The sequence below is a fragment of the Myotis brandtii genome, unplaced genomic scaffold, assembly GCF_000412655.1.
Source record: "Myotis brandtii unplaced genomic scaffold, ASM41265v1 scaffold893, whole genome shotgun sequence".
Taxonomy (NCBI): domain Eukaryota; kingdom Metazoa; phylum Chordata; class Mammalia; order Chiroptera; family Vespertilionidae; genus Myotis; species Myotis brandtii.
The window spans coordinates 634,406-654,964 of record NW_005371660.1 but is presented as its reverse complement, the minus strand read 5'-3'; the positions used below and the strand labels follow the sequence as shown (position 1 = coordinate 654,964).

Below are 20,559 nucleotides of genomic sequence, written 5' to 3'. Positions count from 1 at the left end.
CTTTTTTTCTCATTTACTCCGACAGAGATTGTCCTCCTGGAGTGACCTTTTATTCTTTCCCTTTCCTTCACCCCTCCGGGCTATTGCCCTTGTGCCAGTAACTAGATAACACACTCTATCAAAGATTTTTTTTAAAAAAATCATTGGGAAGGCACTAGGGCTGATAGTGGCATCAATCGTAGCCTGACACTGGCTGGGGTCAACCATTTATCTCTTCACATAGCCTGTGGTTACTCTCGGCCATCTTGACTTGCTTGGTCTTAACAATGTTGCACAGATGTTGCCACTCCCAGCACTGATAAAACCTGCTCCCGAGTCCTGTCCTCTCCCTGTTTGGCATATTTCTCTGTTTTAATCCAGTGGACATTTTTTCATACAAAATCAGGCTAGGAATGAGTGAAGCCCCTCTCTTCTCGCAGAGCCCTTCCAATTCCCAGGGCCAGGGATGCAGCTCTGGGCTGTGAAAGGAATCTTGGTTTTCAAAATAGAATTGAAACACTTTTATTCCTTAGTAAAATACAGCTGTGTCCTTGAAGTTACACTGAATTCACTTAGAACTGCTCTAATTTCACTAGTTTTCAGATTTTATTGAAAAGATATTTTTAGATTAACTCATTTATTTGCAATACTGCTTTATTCTTTTCCATCTCATCTTCTTCCCACCCATGACATGCCACTGGCTATCATTTTTTGTAACTTATTCTGCAGGCAGCACCATGATTAAGGGAAAGTTTAACATTAACCAGACTGCATTTAAATTGCCAGCTCCAACACTCTCATGGGACAGAGGGCAAGTCTTTCTACCTGAGAGGTGTCCATTTCCTTACCTGTAAAATGCGGCTAATAATATCTACTCCACAGTGCTGTGAAAACAATGCACACAAAATAGCTATATGCCTTGTACCTGTCACATATAAATGGTCAATATGCTATTTATTGCCTTAAAGTTAATGAATAGTCACTTGTTCAGGCAATGAAATTTGATGAGGTACCAAGCACAGCCCAACCCATATACAAAAAACTTACCTTTATCCTTAAAATTCCCATTTACAGATTTCCTTTTCAAAGGTAACCTACATAAAAATAGTCTTCAATTAAGGTTTTTTGTTTGTTTGTTTGTTTTTTAGTAAATAAGTTGATAGCTGTTGAAGGTGAGTGATGGGTACATAGGGTTCATCATGCTATTCTCTTTCCTTTTATGTTTGACATTATTTAATAAAAGTTAAAGAAAAATAGGCACCAATAAATATATTACCCTAAATAGGCCAATTGCACTGTTCCTCCAATTGTGCCACAGAAGTAAAGTCAAATTCCCATAATGCTGAATGGGACGGTTTCTTAAGATAGAAGTCTTAGCCCAGCTGGTGTAGCTTAGTGGTTGAGCATCAACCTATGAACCAGAAGGTCACCATTCAATTCCCAGTCATGCACGTGCCTACATTGCAGGCTCAATGCCCAGTGTGGGACATGCAGGAGGTAGCTGATCAATGATTCTCTCTCGTCACTGATATTTCTATCTCTCTCTCCCTCTCCTTTCCTCTCTGAAATCAATAAAAGCATATTTTTTTTTTAAAAAAGAGAAGTCTTAAATTTGTCTTAATGGTGAATTTTATGAATAGATATATATTAATAGACATAGATATATCACCCCATACACTGCCAGCATTAAACATATGACACTTCAAATTTATGCATTCAACATACAGAGAATGTCCTTTAATTACCAAATTGCCAAGCCTGGTATCATTCATGACCTCACTGGCCAACATTTCACTGAATGCTAAAATTATGGAGGATCTTTTCTTTTTGCCTGTTTCTATTAAAACTTTTATATTAAAACTGTTTCTTTTTAAACTTTCTACTCTAAGCACATGCCACTTAAAAGGTGTTTTATCTTGTATATTAAAGCACTTAAGTGACTTTGTGAAGAGGCTAAGTAGAAAGAGAGAAGCTGAAATTATGGGGCAATTTAATATAGGCAAACACCTAAATGTTATAAAATTTCTGCATCTCCCTCCACCACCCCTCATCCCTATCTTATAGGATGCATTGCCTCATTCTCCAGAAAATTTAAAAAGGAAGATTAAACCAAACATTTTGGAACTACAGATCTGATCTCCAATTACTTCACTAAAATAATACAGCAAAGTAAATAATGAGGCTCTCTCTATACTGCAAAATAAGTAATTTCTACTAAATATTACACATTATTCAGAGTTAATGAAGGAGTTCAGGAAGATATCATGAAAATCGGTTGTGTCTAAGAAACCTCCACCTCTGCAACCTGCAGGTAAACCAGGTAGCAAATGGCAAAACTTGGTTTTAAAAGCCAAAGGCCTTCCTTTGAAATGTTAAGGCCTTTCTGAATAAACCACCTTTTGTATAACTTATTTCTCTGGTAAAAGTATGATTCTTTTGTGTTTCCCAATGCATACAGTCTCAATGGCAGTTTCTAAAAGAGTCAAAATAAAAGTTTTGAAGTTTGGCTCAGTGGATAGAGCGTCAGCCTGTGGGCTGAAGGGTCCCAGGTTCAATTCCAGTCAAGGGCACATGCCTGGGTTGCGGGCTCAATTCCAGTGTGGGGTGTGCAGGATGCAGCCGATCAATGACTCTCTCTCTGATCATTGATATTACTATCTCCCTCTCCATTCCTCTCTGAAATCAATAAAAATAAAAATTTTTTAAAAGTTTTGAAAACTGTTTTCAATCTAGTAATGCTCAATTTTAATTATGTTTATTCATGTGTTTATGCAACAAATGTTCACCCTTGTAGTAGTTACAGAGAAGATATAAATATCAGGCCCCACGCTACACATTACCACCACCCCCAGCATAAACATGGACACACAGGCACACACACACATACACTTCCACTCAAATCACTGCCAGAGTTTAAGGGTAGAGGAAGCAAAAATTCTCCCTGGAAGGATCTAGAACACAGGTGTTAGGACAATTTCCAGAAAAGGCAGGAGCTGGCAGGGCCTGTGGCAGATGAGAGGGGCCAGAGCTAGACCCAGGCTCATAGCTGAAGTTGAAGCACAAGAGATAAATTTTAATACACGTGTACTTTCTCCACCACCCAGACATCTACTTCCACAAATTTATATTGTAATTTCACATATTGATCTTGGAGAAATGTTTATAAAAGAGAACATATTTTCTTTCTTTTTGAAAAAAATTTTCAAAAAAAATTGGCAGTAATAACACTGGCTCTAGAATTCTTCTGTCTCTGAGTCCCTGCTCTGCCACTTACCAGCTGTGGGTCCTGAAACAAGGCACTAACCCGCTCTGAGCAATTTAATGTGTAAACTGGAGATGATGACAGTAACCACTTCAAAGCTTCATTTTGAGAATTAATGGGTACTTCAAGCACAGGGCTTCACTCGGCTCCTCACAAGAAGTACCCCTTTCTCTTAGTAGTATCCATGGTGTGTCTTCAGTATTCCAATACCAAAAGTACCTCTCTTAGGTGACATCACAAAAAGACTGAAGTACTCTATTATGTCTTTCCTTTCATTTTTCTGTCTTCCCCAAACAGCAATTATATACTTGGTCATCTCATTTTAACGTTTGAAAACTATCGATGTGTCCAGGTGACATGATGAATTCTGTGAGCAGAAAGGATTTAGCAAAGGAATGAAGAATCGCCCTCTTTTGCAGTGGGCCCTGGATTAGATGGCTTACAGTGTGAAGATGAATCTGAAGTCTGCAATGAATGGCTCTCCAAGAGATCTCATGCAATCTCCTTTTCGAGAACCTAGCAGTCCAGAAGTTTTGGAACAATTTTACCGAGACAGAGAGCTGGGAACTGTTCCCCGTGTGTTTTCAGGGCTCCCGTCGGGCAAGGGCAGTGGGAGCTCCAATCAGTGTGAAGCCAGAGGACTCGAACTGTAGCCCCAATTGCACGCCACATGGCAGAGTGCAGCTTATTCCAGGAGCAGCACATTGTTAGCAAGTCAGAAACATGAATAAATTCCTATCTCAATGTACAGAAACCTCGCACAGTGAAGCAAGCTGTCGTCTCACTGCACCACCCCAGCTCTGACTTAAGAAGGTACAACTTCCAGGGCTGCTATACAAGGGTCCCAGTTCAAACCTTCAGTCCCTGCCTCCATTAAAATTTAAAACCAGATTCGACCCATCACGGAGTGGCACCAGCAGACTGCAGCTTCACCCAGCACAATTTTTATTAGCCTTGCAATTTCTTAATGGGCTCCCCTGAGGGCCGGCTGGTAGAATCCTGCACTACCAGTCCGGATTTGCTACAGGCAGCTTAATAAACATGGCATCTGCCCCATGACAATTGTCATAACATCCGACCAGGGTGCTGAAGGCAGAGCTAAAGGTTAACATAGCCACCACTCAGGTGGCAGGGAGGCGAGTGGGGGAATGTTGGAAATTGGAATCTGAAGGGAAAGGCCACTGGCCAGGTCCACAGTCCTTCCCGCCTGGCCGAGCTCCCAGCCGCCGAGCAGCCGCCTGCTGCCTCCTGCGATCGGCATGTTTTACACGTCTCATCAGTGTCACCACTCCTGACATCTCATTATGCACCAGAGGTGGAAGTGGACAGGTACGGAACACCCGAACTTTTCCTTTTCTTATTATTTCTGTGTTGCACCATGAAGCTGGGAGCTAATTAAGTCCTGTGGGACAGACAATCAGTGTCTTTTTTGCTAGGTTAAATTACATTATATACAGATGCAAAAAAAGCAGAGAGAAAATAATCCCTCAGCTCTTTCCTGGTTAATAGAGTACAATAGAAAGATGATGATTCCAAACTGGAAGCTGAAGCCGAGAGCTCCTTAGCATACAAGGTTTCTAATGAAGTCATATGACGAATCCACTGGGGATCTCCTGCCTCAGAGGATCTCAAAGCACTTTTAAAGATACTGTTAAAGACCTTCTTGCCTCAACTCTGAGAGAAAGTTGATGGTAGTCAAGCCTGTATTATAAGTATGAAAACTTGCTCAACCAGACTGGAGGAGCAGCCTTCCTTTGGATTTATAAAATCCTAGACTGAGAAAAACCTTTTAGGGGTGATACAGACAGAATGTGAAAGTGGGACTTCTCCCTTAAAATAATCTAGCCCAGCCCAGCCGGTGTCGCTCAGTGGTTGAGCACCAATCCATCAATCAGGAGGTTACAGTTTGATTCCCAGTCAGAGCACATGTCCGGATTACGGGCTCGATCCTCAGTAAGGGGCATGCAGGAGGCAACCAATGATGATTCTCATCATTAATGCTTCTATTTCTGTCTCTCTTTCTTTTCCTCTCTCTAAAAGTCAATTAAAACATACTTTAAAATAATAATAATAATCTAGCCCCAACTGTCCAAAGTGTTCCACGGGGAGCCCATAAGTATTGCATGGAAGGAAAATCCTATATAACAGCGGTTCTCAACCTGTGGGTCGCGACCCCTTTGGGGGTCAAACGACCCTTTCACAGGGGTCGCCTAAGACCATCGGAAAACACATATATAATTACATATTGTTTTTGTGATTTATCACTATGCTTTAATTATGTTCAATTTGTAACAATGAAATTGGGGGTCACCACAACATGAGGAACTGTATTAAAGGGTCGCAGCATTAGGAAGGTTGAGAACCACTGCTATATAATAAAAGGCTAATATTAAAATCAACCAAACAGCAGAACAACCGGTCGCTATGATACTCAATGCAGGAGCTGCCCCCTGGTGGTCAGTGTGCTTCCACAGGGAGAGCACCACTCAGCCAGAAGCTGGGCTCACAGCTGGTGAGTGCAGCGGTGGTGGCGGGAGCCTCCTCCGTGGCAGTGCTAAGGAGCAACAAGCAGGTAGGTGGTAAGGAGCGAGGGGACCCAAACTGCAAGAGGAATGTCCAACTGCCGGCTTAGGCCTGATCCCCAGGAGGGTCGGGCCTAAGCCCACAGGTGGACATCCCCCGAGGGGTCCCGGACTGCAAGAGGGTGCAGGTTGGGCTGAGGGACCCCTCTCCAATGCACGAATTTCATGCACTGGACCTCTAGTCTATATATATAAAAGGCTAATATGCAAAGTGTCCCCTCAGGAGTTCAACCAAGAGAACAGGAGTTCCATCATTCACTATGACGTACGCTAACAACCAGGGGGCAGCACAGAACATGGCGGGCTACCAGCGGCAGTGGCAGGGCACTGAGGGTGAGGGAGCAACTGAGGGAAGGAGGAGGCACACGCAGTCAGTGCGGGAAGGAGGAGGTGGGGAACTGCAAGGTGGCAGCGCACAGGTGGCAAGGGAAGGAGGAGGCGGGGAGGCGGGGGAACCTGATCAGCCCTGATCGCCAGCCAGGCCTAGGAATCCTACCCATGCATGAATTTCATGCACCGGGCCTCTAGTAAATAAATAAGAGTCTTATGACCAAAGAAGTTTGGGAAAGGCTGAGCTCAGTAGAGTAAAACTGCCTTTCTTTTTGCAGAACTCTAGGACTTTAACATATCACTGGATGGCATGACTCCCAAAGTAGAACTGGACCTGCAGCATATCCCAAACTTATTTGACCACAGACCCATTTTTCCCTAATGGGACATTCTGCATTACTAATTGTCTACAGAGCTCACATTGGAAAACGCTCATTTAGCCCCCTTCCTCATTACAGATAAGGAAACTGAGATTTTTCCGAGGACTTGCCTATCATCATACACTGATTGCCTAATCATACCAAGCCTGGATGACAGGACCCAGATCAGCCACTCTTAGACCACTATTTCACACTGCCTCTCTCTACAACCTACTAGCAATCCAAAACACCAGGGAGAATCACATGTGCCTTCTGTCACTAAGTCATTTGGAGCTTCTCCATATGATTCATTCCTATCCTCATCTCTCTCGGCCACAGGCTGAAGATGCCTCATTTCCTTATGCGCTTGCCTCAGCAATGACTTTCATCTACTTGTATCTGAGCTCCATGAAAACAACAGCTATGTGTGTTAGGACCAACTTGAGCCAGACTAGCATTTTGACTCTGATATGAGCTCTAAGGGATATTTCATGAGACAAAGTGGTAGCTATGAGATTTATAAAGCCTCTAAAGCTCTACATGTCCTCCTGGATTAAATGCACACTTCTTAGTTTGACACACAAGACCACTCAGATTCCCCAAACTTTGTTTCCAGTCACTCTAATCTCCATTACTTCCTTTCATTTCTACACTCCAGCCAAATATAATTACTTATCTATAAACCATGTTTTCCACCTCTGGAACTCTGTAATACTCATGTCTTTACTAGTATGGCTTTGCTCCTTACCGCCCTTCTCTTTGTAATCCTCATAAATTCAGACTCAGACAAAATGCCACATTCTCCAGGAAATTTCCAAGTGATAATTGTTCCATCTAGGAGATTTCTTGGCCTTCCCTGATTTTTCACAGTAAATTGAAAATAGCTTTATTACTACTCTAGAGGCCCAGTACATAAAATTTGTGCACTCAGGGGGAGGGGAGGGGCTGTCCCTCAGCCCGGCCTGTGCCCTCTCGCAGTCCGGGAGCCCTCGGGGGATGTCTGACTGACAGATTAGGCCTGCTCCCCAGAAAGCAGGCATAAGCCATCAGTCGGACATCCTTAGTGCTGCTGCCGAGGTGGGAGAGGCTCCTGCCACTGTCGCTGCCCTCGCCAGCCATGAGCCCAGCTTCTGGCTGAGTGGCGCTCCCCTGTGGGAGCTCACTGACCAACAGGGGGCAGTTCCTGCGTTGAGTGGGATCAGGCTGAAACCAGCTCTCCAAAGTCCCCCGAAGGGTCCCGGATTGCGAGAGGGCACAGGCCAGGCCAAGGGATCCCACTGGTGCACGATTGGGGCCAGGGAGGGATGTGGGAGGTTGGCCAGCCCAGGCGGGACCACAGGAGGGCTCCAGAGTGTGTCTGGCCCATCTCGCTCAGTCCCGATCAGCTGGACCCCAGCAGCAAGCTAACCTACCAGTCAGAGCGTCTACCCCCTGGTCAGTGCACATCATAGTGAGCAGTTGAGCAGCCTTAGCATATTATGCTTTGATTGGTTGAACAGACAACTGGATGACCAGACACTTAGCATATTAGGCTTTTATGATATAGGATTTTGCTTATAGTACAGTTATTGGGCTTTTATAGCTTCCCTAACAAACAGTTCATTCCAGAAGGCAAGGGTTGTATCTTATTTATCTGTAAAATTAACACAACCCTTCCTAAGTTGAACACATAATATTATCCAATTCCTTCATAGCTTTGTAGTTTTCTGTCATCTCTAAAAGTAACCACCTGGAAATCCCATACAGGGATTGATATAATGACTAGCGCCCAGATAGTGATCTGTAAATAATATTTGAAAAGGATTAAAGGATAATAATTTCATTTTCTTGATGCAGGAACAGCATCCCTTTCTGCTGGTCATATTGCTCCCTTCGTTCAATATCTTCATAAGTCAGCAGGTAGTGTCCTTCAAACTCATATTAATCTGTTTCAGGCAGCAACTGAACAAAATATATTTGCTTCTGCTTGGCTGTGCATACTTTTTCCCTCTGGGAAGAGAAAGAAGTTAAATGGCAACGCTCTCAGGTGACTGGTATGGAGCTGTGAGTTGAGGACCCTGCTTTTGACATCAATTCAGGAGGGGCCTTGGTCAGGTGACTTCACTGCATAAAAATAGGTATTCATCACACAGGGATGCTGGAAGGTTTAATTAATATTTGTAAATTGTTTGGGAAGATCTATTATGAGAAACAAACACTATAACAGACCTTTTCTTTCCCCAAATTGCTCTTTTCTTCATTATTAGAGGATGGTGGTCTCACATGAAACTGAATGATGAGCAATCCCCATTATAACAACTGTCATTTTGAATCAGGAAGATGCACATCACAAAAGAAACACATAACTGATTTTGAGGTCCTGCAGGCTACTGAAGGTGTGTTTTATGTAGTCATTATGTTTTCTCGTCTGCTTGTTTATTTGTTTGTTTTTTAAAAGCAAACACTCTATTGAATTCTAAGGAACTTTACCAAATCCTTTATTTCCTTCTCACTTAGCCAACCTCCTTATAAAGAAAAGGTGCCTCACTTTTACCGCTGTCAAATTTCATGCATCAGCAATGACTCTCCTGTCTTAATTTCTCAAAAAGGACTAGTGAGGAGGAACAGAAGAAGAGCCTTAGTTTATAGCCATAAAGAAGGAAGTGAGACCATGCCATTGTGGTCAAGTGTTGGCTGAGCCCCCAATGTCCATTTCTCCAGCTTTCCTTCATCAACAGCCCCAAGATTTTCCATCCAAGCATTACAACTCTCATATTCTTAGCCAGGTACTGTGGGTATGATTAGTTCTATTCTAAGGTTCACGGTGGACACTAATTGGTCAAAAACAACCAGCAAAGCTTATCACCCTGTGTATAGGGAAATGTAATCAAGGAACTCAGTTTGGACCAATGAGGCATGAGGAGACATGTTTTGGGGGCTTCTGGAAAAGAAACTTCCTATTTTTGAGACCATGCCCATAAGAGATCTTTCATTCTCATGCAATGTAAATAGGGGAACAAGTTGCCTAGGCACTGTTGGCAACCATCTTGTATCCATGGAGAAAGCAGCCATAGGTTGAATCTGACCCTATGGAAGGGAGAGAAAAGATGTGGAAAGAGCTACCTCATTCATTAGTGAGCACTGAGCTGCTGGATCAAACCATGTCTATGACTCAAGCTTTCTCATTCTGTGAGTCTCTATTATTTAATTCCATTTGAATTGTATTTCTTCCCTAGTGACTGAAGGATCTTCATAACAAAAATTTTAAAAGGCAAAATTTAAGGACCAAAACATGAGATCATGAGTGCATGAAAAAATATCTATAAATAGACTATACAGAGGTATAGATATATAGAGAGACTATAAGTATAAACATATGATCCATTTGAAACAAATATTCTTTGTGCATATGTTCCATGGTGATTCTTGAGAGAAAATAAAGAGGTAGCACAGGCAGAAATGCCAGAAATAGCCATGTCTCCCAAGAAACTCCCACAGTATGCAATAACACTATAAAAGAAGGTGATTAATTTCTCAACACTAGAAAATTTAAGAGGATCTATAGGGCATAGCGATTGTGGGTGAGAATGGGAGCACAGCACCAATGAGAGTGGAGGTAAGTAGAACCCAGAGTTTTAGCTGAGACTGATTTTATCCCCACTAAATTCTATCTGTCCATAATTTCTGCCTAATGATCCCATCTCATAGTCTTTTCACCCCAGCCACCATGAACATAAACCAGGTCATGATTCTATGTGGACTCATAGACAAAAAACTAAAGATACCATGAAGAATGCAGTGGATTAGCCACAAGACTAGACTTTAAAGATGCTGTCATTAGTCACTATCTAGATTACCACTAACTAGTCACAGATTATGTGCAATTATATTTTGCTCGAATTCCTCATGGGCACAACACAATATTTCTTGATCACACCAAGTTCACTACAAATGTTGGCAATTCTCCAGGGTATAACAACTGTTCTCTATAAGTTGATCCCATGCTCTGGGCCATTTAGTAACCATGGCAAAGGAAAAGAGAGGGCATGAGAGTCAAGCCCTCAACATTAAGGCTTCTACCCACATTCTCGGCAAGTCATATGGCCCATAAAACTTCAAAAGGGTGGGGAAGTGCAAAGCTTCCTTGTGCTCAAAATAGAAGGAAACTGGATATTCGAGATGGACACCGCAGAGGGGGCTAAGGGCAGAACTGTTATACATTCTCTTAGTTCTGGGAAATCCATTAATCTTAGGAGATCACTCGCCCTTATTTGGAAGTAAGGAAATTCTTCACAATGATTCCTTCTGTATTATAGCTGCATCTCCCATCAAGAAGAGAACCTGAAGAAACTAGCACAGTGATTATCTGGTCTTAGAAAGACCAGAGATTCCTTTGACAAAACAACAGAATCAAGACATGCTTTTCCTGTTTTTGTTTTTTGCTTATTTGCTTTAATACATTTCCTTTCTCCTTTAGCAAGAACACATTTCCTGTCTGGCCCGTGTGGCTCAGTGGTTGAGCATTAACCCATGCACCAAGAGGTTGCCAGTTCAATTCCTGGTCAGGTTACATGCCTGGGTTGTGGGCTTGGTCTCCAGTGGGTAGAGTGCAGAAGGCAGCAATCAATGTTTCTCTCTCTCTCCCTTCCTCATTCATTAAAATAAATTAAAAAAAACATTTTTTTAAAAAAGAAAAAAAACATTTTCTCCACTTGGGGGAGCAGAGATGATCTCTTGGTATACATTTTGTGGAGAAGTTTCCTTCATCCACACATTCTTCCCTTGACTTGCATTTATGTTGGTTCCAGAGAAAAGGGCAGCCAGAGAGATGCCTTGAACTATTGTTGAGACAAGACATTCCTCCATTAACATTTTGCCAATAGCCTACCACCAGCTTACTTTAGCCAAGGACAAGTAGGGGCCAGAAGAGATCCTGTCTAACCATCCTAGCAATTGTCAAAGCAGTCTAGGAAGACAGCAGAAAGACCGTAATGAAATGTACCATCAAGCAGAGTAGGGCATATGCATCCCCCATGCTCTGACCAGTGTTATTAGTTCAGTCTCCTCAAAGCTGAAATGAACCAGTAAGAAAAGAAGAATTCCAAATATTATGCAGAAAAGCCTATGCCCGAGACAACCATTTTACAGACTCAATACTAAGCTAACCTCAATCCACCCATAGAAATGATAATACCATAGAGAAAATCTCCATCTCTAACAATTTTTATCAAAAACCAGTTCAACACTCTCTTAATTCTACCCAGTGCTTCTGCTTTTCTCCTCGTTCCCCTTTCTCTTCTTCCTCTAAAACAACCCCCTGAGAGAAGGAAGCTCTTTCTTGTTGAGCTGAATGTTCAATTTGATGAAGTCAATTTCCATAATTCTATCAATGTTGGAACAACTACATCCTCTTTCATTCAAAATGAGATGTTCCTTCTTATTCACTTTTACCCACATTTCTTCACCCTCGGGGCTCCAGCCGCTACTGCAGCTATCTAATCAGGCTCCCCAGGCTTCTCTCACAAAATGGACATTTTATGGGCAGTACTGTGGCTCTATGAAGAGAGAGCAGACTTCCGCCTAGTGGTACTAACAGCAAGTACCTGGGAGAGGAAGATGGGTGGCTGAGCCAACAAGATTTAAAAGAGGACATCGCTAGGAAAAGACCCAAGTTTTCCAAATTAACTGAATTGCTATTGTATTTCAAGACTGAGATGGTTGCTTGTTGTTTGAAATAGAAATGCTATATGTATTAGACTCAAAAAATGTTTAACACGTCTAGTAGAAAACCACATATCCACTTAGAAAACTCATACTGCTCTTTCTCCCAACACAAATACAACAGCACCATTACCACCACACACACACACACACACACACACACACACACACACGTAGAACTACATCTAATTTCTGAACCCATTTAACACATACCTGAGACCCTTCATGCCTAGGAAGGGAGCCTACTCAGTTAGGTGTTCTTAATTCTCCACCAGGTATCCTGGAGGTGATTTACTATACGGTCTCCAGGAAATGAATGAATGGACCTCTGAAAAGCAAGTTTTTCTCTCACTTAGAGAATTAAATATACTGAAAATACACATATTCACATATCACAGTTTCCACATTCCATTGCTAAAGATTTTCATAAAATCCTTCTATGTCACCGATGGAGAAACTGAGGCATGGATTATAAAACTTAGTTGTCCAAGTCACCCCAGAGTCAACAAACTAACTTGAACATTCCTGATTCTTCACTCACCAAGCCTCATCTCTATAGAATCAAAAGAACCCTAATATGGATCTACCACCAAAGAAATCTCACTGCACTCATGCCTATCTGCAGGCTAGCTAGACTCTCATATGTAGAAAGGATCAGAAGAAATCTGATCATTATATCCCCACAATCAGACCCATGTATTTCTGCATACTATTAGCTTTCACTGAAAAAAAAATCCACACAATATTTCTTTAGACCAGGACGGCTTCAATTTACAAAACTGTACTTCGGAAGGAAATAATCCTGTCATGTCCCAATGGGACTGCCCTCTGCCTGTCACTAATAGAGTTGCTGTCCCAGGGCTAATACAGCTCACTGTTTTCCACTATGGACAAAAACTATTATTTTTAAGTTAAAAATTAAAAGCAGTTTACCTGAGATGACTCAAACTCATGTATGGTAATGTAATAATTACTCGGTGATTTTATAATAATGAGGAGTGATAAGAATTCCCTGACTGGGAATCGAACCCTGACCTCCTGGTTCATAGGTCGATGCTCAATTACTGAGCCATGTCAGCCGGGCTATCCACTTCTTTATGTATTGTCTTCCTTTTTCCCAAAGCTTGGAGGCGGTAGTACTAACCTTAAGCAATTGAAAGGTTAAGTGACTTACCACACACTCTAGTCACACAGGGTCATTGCTAGAACTAGAAGCCAGGCCCAGAACTCCTGTTCACCATGAATCCTATTTGTGTCTACTACCTGCCTAATTATCCTAAGGGGGTAAAGTCCCTTCCAGATAGGAAACCACCTGACTTCTCAAGTCCCCCTGCCCTCACCGTAGGTAACTGGTATATATTAGGAGCCTCAATTCACACAGAAAATACAGGCACAGGGACTCAAGTCTCCTCAGAATCAGAGGGCAATAGCTGAGTTCCTATATCATAGGTCCCTGACCTAACTATCAGCTCAACCCTGCTTTGAACAGCACCTCCTCCACAGGCACGCAACCTGCAGAGCCACTCTGATCAAAAGAGGTGGTTTAAAGGGAACAAGAGAGAGAAGATAGGAAGGGAAGGGAAAAAGAGAGGAGGACAGAGCAAGAGGGGAAGGGTTGGAGGGGAGGGGAAGGAAGGGGAGGGGAAAATAGGAGGAAGGAAAAACTAAAAGGAAGGAAAGGAAGGGAGAGGAAAGTGAAAAAGTGTTTTTAGATTTCAGTAATCAGAGGAACAAAATCAATTAGAGAATAGAAAGTAGTTTCAAATTAGCCTCTAACTAGCTATACACATTATAAAGACAATGTAAAATTCTTCACAGAGCTGCATTGCACCAATTTTCTAGGAGAATCTCCTTAAACAACAAGCAGGGATTAAATTAAGCAGTGTGGTTTTGCTCTTTTTAACAGTAATTCAAGCACTGGAGAGAAAAAGTGAGCTTAAAAAATGTAAATATTTCTAAAATAAACGGTGCCGATTTAACATGACTTGTCCAAAAGAAGTTTCGTAGTCACAGACAAATGAATGGGGTGAGAGAACTACGGAGTCTCCCTCTTCCCAAATCCAGTAACACGCTTGTAAACCACAGCCTTAATCAAAGCACCTTTAAGTTAAGAAACCATCCCTAGCACTATTGATAGTGAGCATGAATATCAGGAGGGCTGCCCACCACAATACTTACTGCATCCTTTCTTTCTCTTCCTACCGTGATCTATACCAGATGCCTGCATTTATTTGCCACTCACTTACTCCTTAACCCCAAAACATTTGGTTTTTCTCCTCACGAATGCTGTCCTGCAGCCTAAGTATCAGTAAGAACTTCCTGCTCGCAGCCCTTTGCTGCGCCTCACCACACCTTCCTTCCATCTCTCTCCTCCCCCAGGTTCCAGGACACTGCACCAGGTTTTCAAACAAATGTTAGCAGTAGAACCCTCTTTCAAACACGATCTTGACTAGAACTCCTATTGATTCCAGAGCTTTATAATAAACTTTGACATCAGTCCTCAAAATTCATTCCTTTACCAGGTAATTTTGGCTATTTGAGGCAATTCCATGGTTTTTTTTTAAATCAGCCTGGAATTTTTTACCAAAAACAAGCAAACAAATAAAAATGCCTGTTGGGTGGTTTGTTTGTTTTTAACTGCATTGACTCCCAATATTAATGTAGATTTGCCGTCTTAACTGGAAAAACTGACACCTTCACATTGTTGGGAACTCATACAGAGGATAAATTGATGGTTGCCAGATAGAAGGGGGCTAAAGGACTGGGTGAAAAAGGGGGAGGGGTTAAAAAGTACAAAATGGCAATTGCAAAATAGTTATAAGGATGTACGGGGTGGGCAAAAGTTGCCATTAACTCTGTTGAACTGTGGTGGGGGTGGGAGGAGAAGCAGTGGAAATCAGGAGTTCAATTTAGAACCTGTTAGATCAAAGATGTAATTTCAACATCGAAGTGAATTTATCAGCAGGCTACGAGGTTCAGGAATCTAAAGCTCAGGAGAGGTCTGGGCTGGAAATTATAATTTGGGAGTCATGAGCACAAAGATTTTTTTTTTTTTTTTTGCAAATTTGAAAAGTCAGCATATAATTTTCTTACCTACCACATCTAATTTTCCATATCTTTGAACACTTTGTCTAACACAAGTTGTCAAGTGTCTACTATTGTGTGTGTCCCCTCCTCTCCATTCCCTCTGCCACCTCCCTAGTTCAATTATATCTTGCCTGGTTGAGATGCTCCTGCCTTTCTTGGGTTTCCCAAGGCATCTCCACCCAGGCACCAGATCAATGTGTCTCAAGGCACTTCGATCATGCAGTGACTCCTCAAGGATGACTTGTCACCCAATGAATTAGAGAACTAAACACTTAACCTGCAATCGCAATCCAATCCCAGCCTACCTTCCCAAGCCTGCAACTCACATGACCCTTCACACACACCATGTTCTTTGCACTCTCCCTATGGACTCTTGTGTCGGTTTCTTGTGCCTACCAGTTCCTCCACCAGAAATCTCTTTCCTCTACAGCCCTGGAATGTCTGTACCCTGCTCATTCTTTGTAGCATGATACAACCACCTGCTTTGGTAGAATTCCGTTGACTGCCCTATCTGATGACCTTTCCCACCTCTGAAATTCACATTATGCAGTCACCTATTGAATGTTCTCACAAGCCCTTTGGTGAAATATATATATATAACTCGTGTTTAACCCAGCTTTCATAGATGTACTTGACTTTGGAACCCTTTTATCACAGAATACTTACTAACATTCTGTGAAACTGCTGTTCCAAGGTTCACACATAATACTTGGAACTAGAGACCTCACTTCTAGTTTCAATTAGGCAGCTTTCAATGCTGGTTTTCCCCAGGCCCAGGCCCAGTTTAGGAACTATGCATCCTAACACAGGTGACATGTCCGCAGGCCGAAACAGGAAAAGCAGACACCCTAAGATCTATAGCAGTGATGGCGAAACTATGACACGCGTGTCAGAGTGACACGCGAACTCATTTTTTTGGTTGATTTTTCTTTGTTAAATGGCATTTAAATATATAAAATAAATATCAAACATATAAATCTTTGTTTTACTATGGTTGCAAATATCAAAAAATTTCTATATGTGACACGGCACCAGAGTTAAGTTAGGGTTTTTCAAAATGCTGACACGCCGAGCTCAAAAGGTTCGCCATCACTGATCTATAGGGTCACAAGACATCCCAGGACCGGACTCCTAGACACTGGCACTAGCCTAGGAGGTTTTGTCAGACATGCCCCCCCTCCTAGCTTCTAAAGAGTAAATGGCTTACTTCCCCCACAATGCTTAAGACCACATGTGTTATGATGCAAAACTATTAGCTGTGACCTTTTTCAGGTCATCTTTCTTTATGTAGCTCAGTTAACTCTTCTCACCAATGAATGGACTGGTCCAGATGGCATCCAACATTTCATCCAGCTGTGATGAATCGACACTATGTGTCCTTTGAAGGTTACCTACTTGCATACATGGCCTCTCTTCTCTACTATCCCCTGAAGGTGGGGTCTCTTTCCATGTCATTTGTTTTGTTTTGTTTTTTTGTTTTAAATTATCTTTATTGTTGAAAGTAACCACGTTACTTTTGCCTCCTTCAGAGTATGGCAGAGGACCTTGAACATGGTTAGAACTCAATAAATGCATACTGAATAAATATTTAAAGATGACTGAGGCATTTAGGCCTCAAAAATTCAAAATTAGCCTTCGAGACAATGAAAAATTAGATAAAATCTAACACATGAAGTGATCTGGTCAAAACAGCAAACACTACAGAAAAATAATTCTGCATCATTTTCTAGAACTGCTTCTAGCAAACTAGCACAGTCAATAATGGCTATCAGACATTTAAATGGTGTTTAGTGTAATTCTCAGTGGCAAAGGCTCTTGTGTTAGAATCCTCACACCAAGCCTATTAAGGGTGTGCTATTCTTACCCCACTTTACAGATGAGAAGACTGAAGCACAGAGGGGTTCCGTAACTTACCTACAGTTACTCAGATAAGTGATACATTCAAACCCAGTAGTCTCGTTACAAAGCCCACACTTCACCACTGTGCAACCCCCTCTTCCTCCTTTTCACTGGCGTTTGCTCACGTGAGCATCCCAACAACCCCAGGTCATGAACCACGTGGAAACTGAGACCCCACAAGGTCTAAAGATTGCTCAGTGTCCCACAGATCGTCTTGAGCCCACAACTCTCTTTCCACACACAACACAGCACCGATTCAGCAGTCCCCTCACTCCAACAAACCTTCCAGCCATCCCTGACAGTCACCTGTGATAAAATGGGAAGGGAGACTCCAGAGGGAAGGGAAGACAGACAGGAAACAGTTTAGAAAAGACAGAAAAATTACTTGTAATTGCATACATTTTCAGCACCAGTCCAAAAGCTATAGAAAAAACATGCCTTACAAACTCAAGAAGTATAGCTTAGAATTTAGAAGATTGAACTGAAGCAGCTTTCACAAGAGAATCTGCTATCATGTGTGGCACATAATAGGCATTCAATAAATGTTTGTTCCCAATAAAAGAGACAAAAAAGAGAAAAATGTGGGAATTGCTTTCATAAAGAGGAAGGCACCTAAGGGAGTAGGTGCTCAAGAAATATTATATTTTATAGGTGTGCCGTGAGAAGCCTGGGGAGCTGTGAAAGATAATCTGATGTATTTCCAAAGAGCCCTTAGTCTGATTTCAATTCACGAAAATCCCTGGGGAAACTCTGGACTCTCTCACTGGGGACTTTTAAGACGGTATCTTGGAGAGCCACTTGAGGGGGGTGGTTTAGATGATTTCAAAAAGGATAAACTGAGGTAGAGAAGGCAGATGAAATGACCTGGCAGAACTTTTCGGTTTTAATTTGCATGTAATTTCCTCAGAAGCTGAAGTTTCCACTCTATTCTCCACAGAACAGAGATGAACTGGATGGACCAGCAGACAGGAGGGGTGGCTGAATGATTTGGAAATCTTCCAGAAGCACTTGGTTAAATTGTAGGCCATTTATTTCATGAAGAAATAAGCCACAGAAAGCCCTTTTTAAGCATGCACCCAGAAAGCAGGACAAAATGCTGAGATTATCTGTTCAGAATTTGTTTTAAGAGAACCCAGGCAGCATTCATTTATTTTTGAGAAAATATATGATTAACTATAGTTAACTATGAATTCAGATGTTGTGCATTAGAGCAGCTCCTCAAAGTTTGAGAGCATTTAATATTATATATTGCTGCCATTTGGACTAAATTGTTTTTTTAATGTACACAATATTACAAATTAAATTTGAGCTGTTTGAATCAGTCTGTAAAAAAGATTTGATTATACCTGAGTGTTCTGGCCCCGGCTTTTCCGTATCTCAGTAATCTTGGCGGTAATTGGCTGATTAGGCGTCTCACACTCCATCTTTGCCTCAGTTTCCATGGTAATGTTACAGGAGCTATTATAGATGAGAACTTCATCTCTTTCCACTTTAGGGCTGAAACGAGAGGGGAGGTTAAATGGGGTGTCATCAATCTTAATGAAATGCAATTATTTTTACTCTTATTAATCATTGCGAGCCATTAGCTTGTGGCAACTACAGGCCGCCATTTGTCAAATTTTGCAAATTTCTGTAATTTTGTTTCCATTATTTTATTGTTTATTTGTTTTCCCTTTATCTGCACACCCTGCAATGAAAATGCACGTGGTAAATATCTTTCAGCCTTTCTCTTTTTCCAAACCTATCAGGAACATTAGCAAAAGCTTCTCCAAGCCCAACTTAACAAGCAATGTGCAAACAATGCTTCCAGTTCCAAAAATGGAAGCAAATGTTAGGGAGGTATGTTTTGTTTTTTTTCTTTTCCCCTTCCCTCTTCCTGTTCTTACTCACACTTAGTGTTGGGGGAGTGAATTGCCTGAATCCCCCCAGGGCAGATGGAGAAATTGGAAAACCCACACAACTGGCTAACTGGTCCCTAATTCCAACTGTGAAAAAATGAGCTCATTTAGGCTTTCAATTCCCTCTCCCCAGCTGATGGCAATGAGGCTCTGTTGCTAGCAGTGGAACATTAACTTAGTAAATTAATTAAACTTACTTAACAGCCCAGACTAAGGAGATTCGATATATGTGCCAGTTATACTACCAGCCACTTGCTTTAAAAGTCCTCTTGCTTTAAGGAGAGAAACCAGACTGCATTTAAAATGAAAAACAGCATTGCAGAAAGTCTAAAAATATGCACTCTAAGGGAGATGAGCGCATGGATATTGCAGGGCATTGTCCCCAACAGGTGTGATATTTATTCAACAATAATCCTGGCTTTAGGCATTGTTACAACTAACTCAAAGATTATTAATGCGTGATATTTTAAACTTTTCAACAATTTCACATGTATGATCTCATTTCAGCCAGTAAAGTAAGTAGAAGTATAAAAAATATAACCCAAAATGATCAGGGGATTTGCATAAAGCCAATCATAAAAGTATGGCAGCTCTGAGATTAGAACCTGTGTGTCCTGTCTCCTAGAGCAGTATTCTAAGGTTCTGAGATGCTGATTGAACGTCAGCCATGAAGATGACAGATCGCATGGGAAGACCAGGAAGAGCAGTAGAAAGGGCAAGAGGTCACTGCTTGAGAAACTAAATCATGTCAGACTAGAGCATCTTTTTTCAAATCAATGTCAAAACGGTTGCTCCCACAATTTGCTAAAAATAATGAGCAGGATAACTACCATGTCTACTTAATCTTTTCTTTCTGCTAAAACATTCCCAGCCCCCTATCCCCCCCCCCCCAAGACATGATTTCCATGCCCACTCTCCTCTAACCTACCTTAGATTGTCAGTATGTTAACATCATGGGGCCCAGAACTGAACACACATGGTTTGGGCTGACCACTGAGGCTGTGGGCTCCCTTTTTCTGAGCCCTCCCTGTTGATTTGGTAGCCCCATGCCTAAATTAAGATGGTGGTAAACTCAATGTCTCAGAGTGGCAACTGCCTGAGGATGTACCATGCTGTACTTGTTCACCTGATTTTCTGAAAACATCTGCATGCAGAGGCTAAGCTTGGGAGCAGACCAGCTAGATTTGAATCCCCAAGCATATAGTTACTATCTATAGGACACTGTGAAGACATGACCCTCTAAGCTTTGGTTTGTAAAAGGGAGATCCTAATTACTGTGTGCCTATTTTATAAAAGTGTTGAGGGAATGGAGAAAAATGACGCCTACAATATGACTTGCACAGAATCTGGCACACATTAAATGTCAGATAAGGCCACTCCCACTATACTGGTAATTGTGCTGGTAGTATTTTTGTTAAAGTATAAATGTGTGAACTTACATTCATTATTGGTACATGTCATCT

At 41.8% G+C, this 20,559-nt stretch overlaps 1 protein-coding gene across 1 annotated transcript in view; it reads right to left on the bottom strand.

Annotated features, from left to right (window-relative positions):
• PKHD1 (polycystic kidney and hepatic disease 1 (autosomal recessive)) overlaps positions 1 to 20,559 on the bottom strand; it is a 438,226-nt gene that overhangs the window by 323,811 nt on the left and 93,856 nt on the right. Inside the window, exon 35 of the mRNA XM_014532447.1 lies at positions 18,545 to 18,695. Coding sequence (XP_014387933.1) covers positions 18,545 to 18,695 — 151 coding nt within the window. The remainder of the gene's footprint in view (positions 1 to 18,544; positions 18,696 to 20,559) is intronic.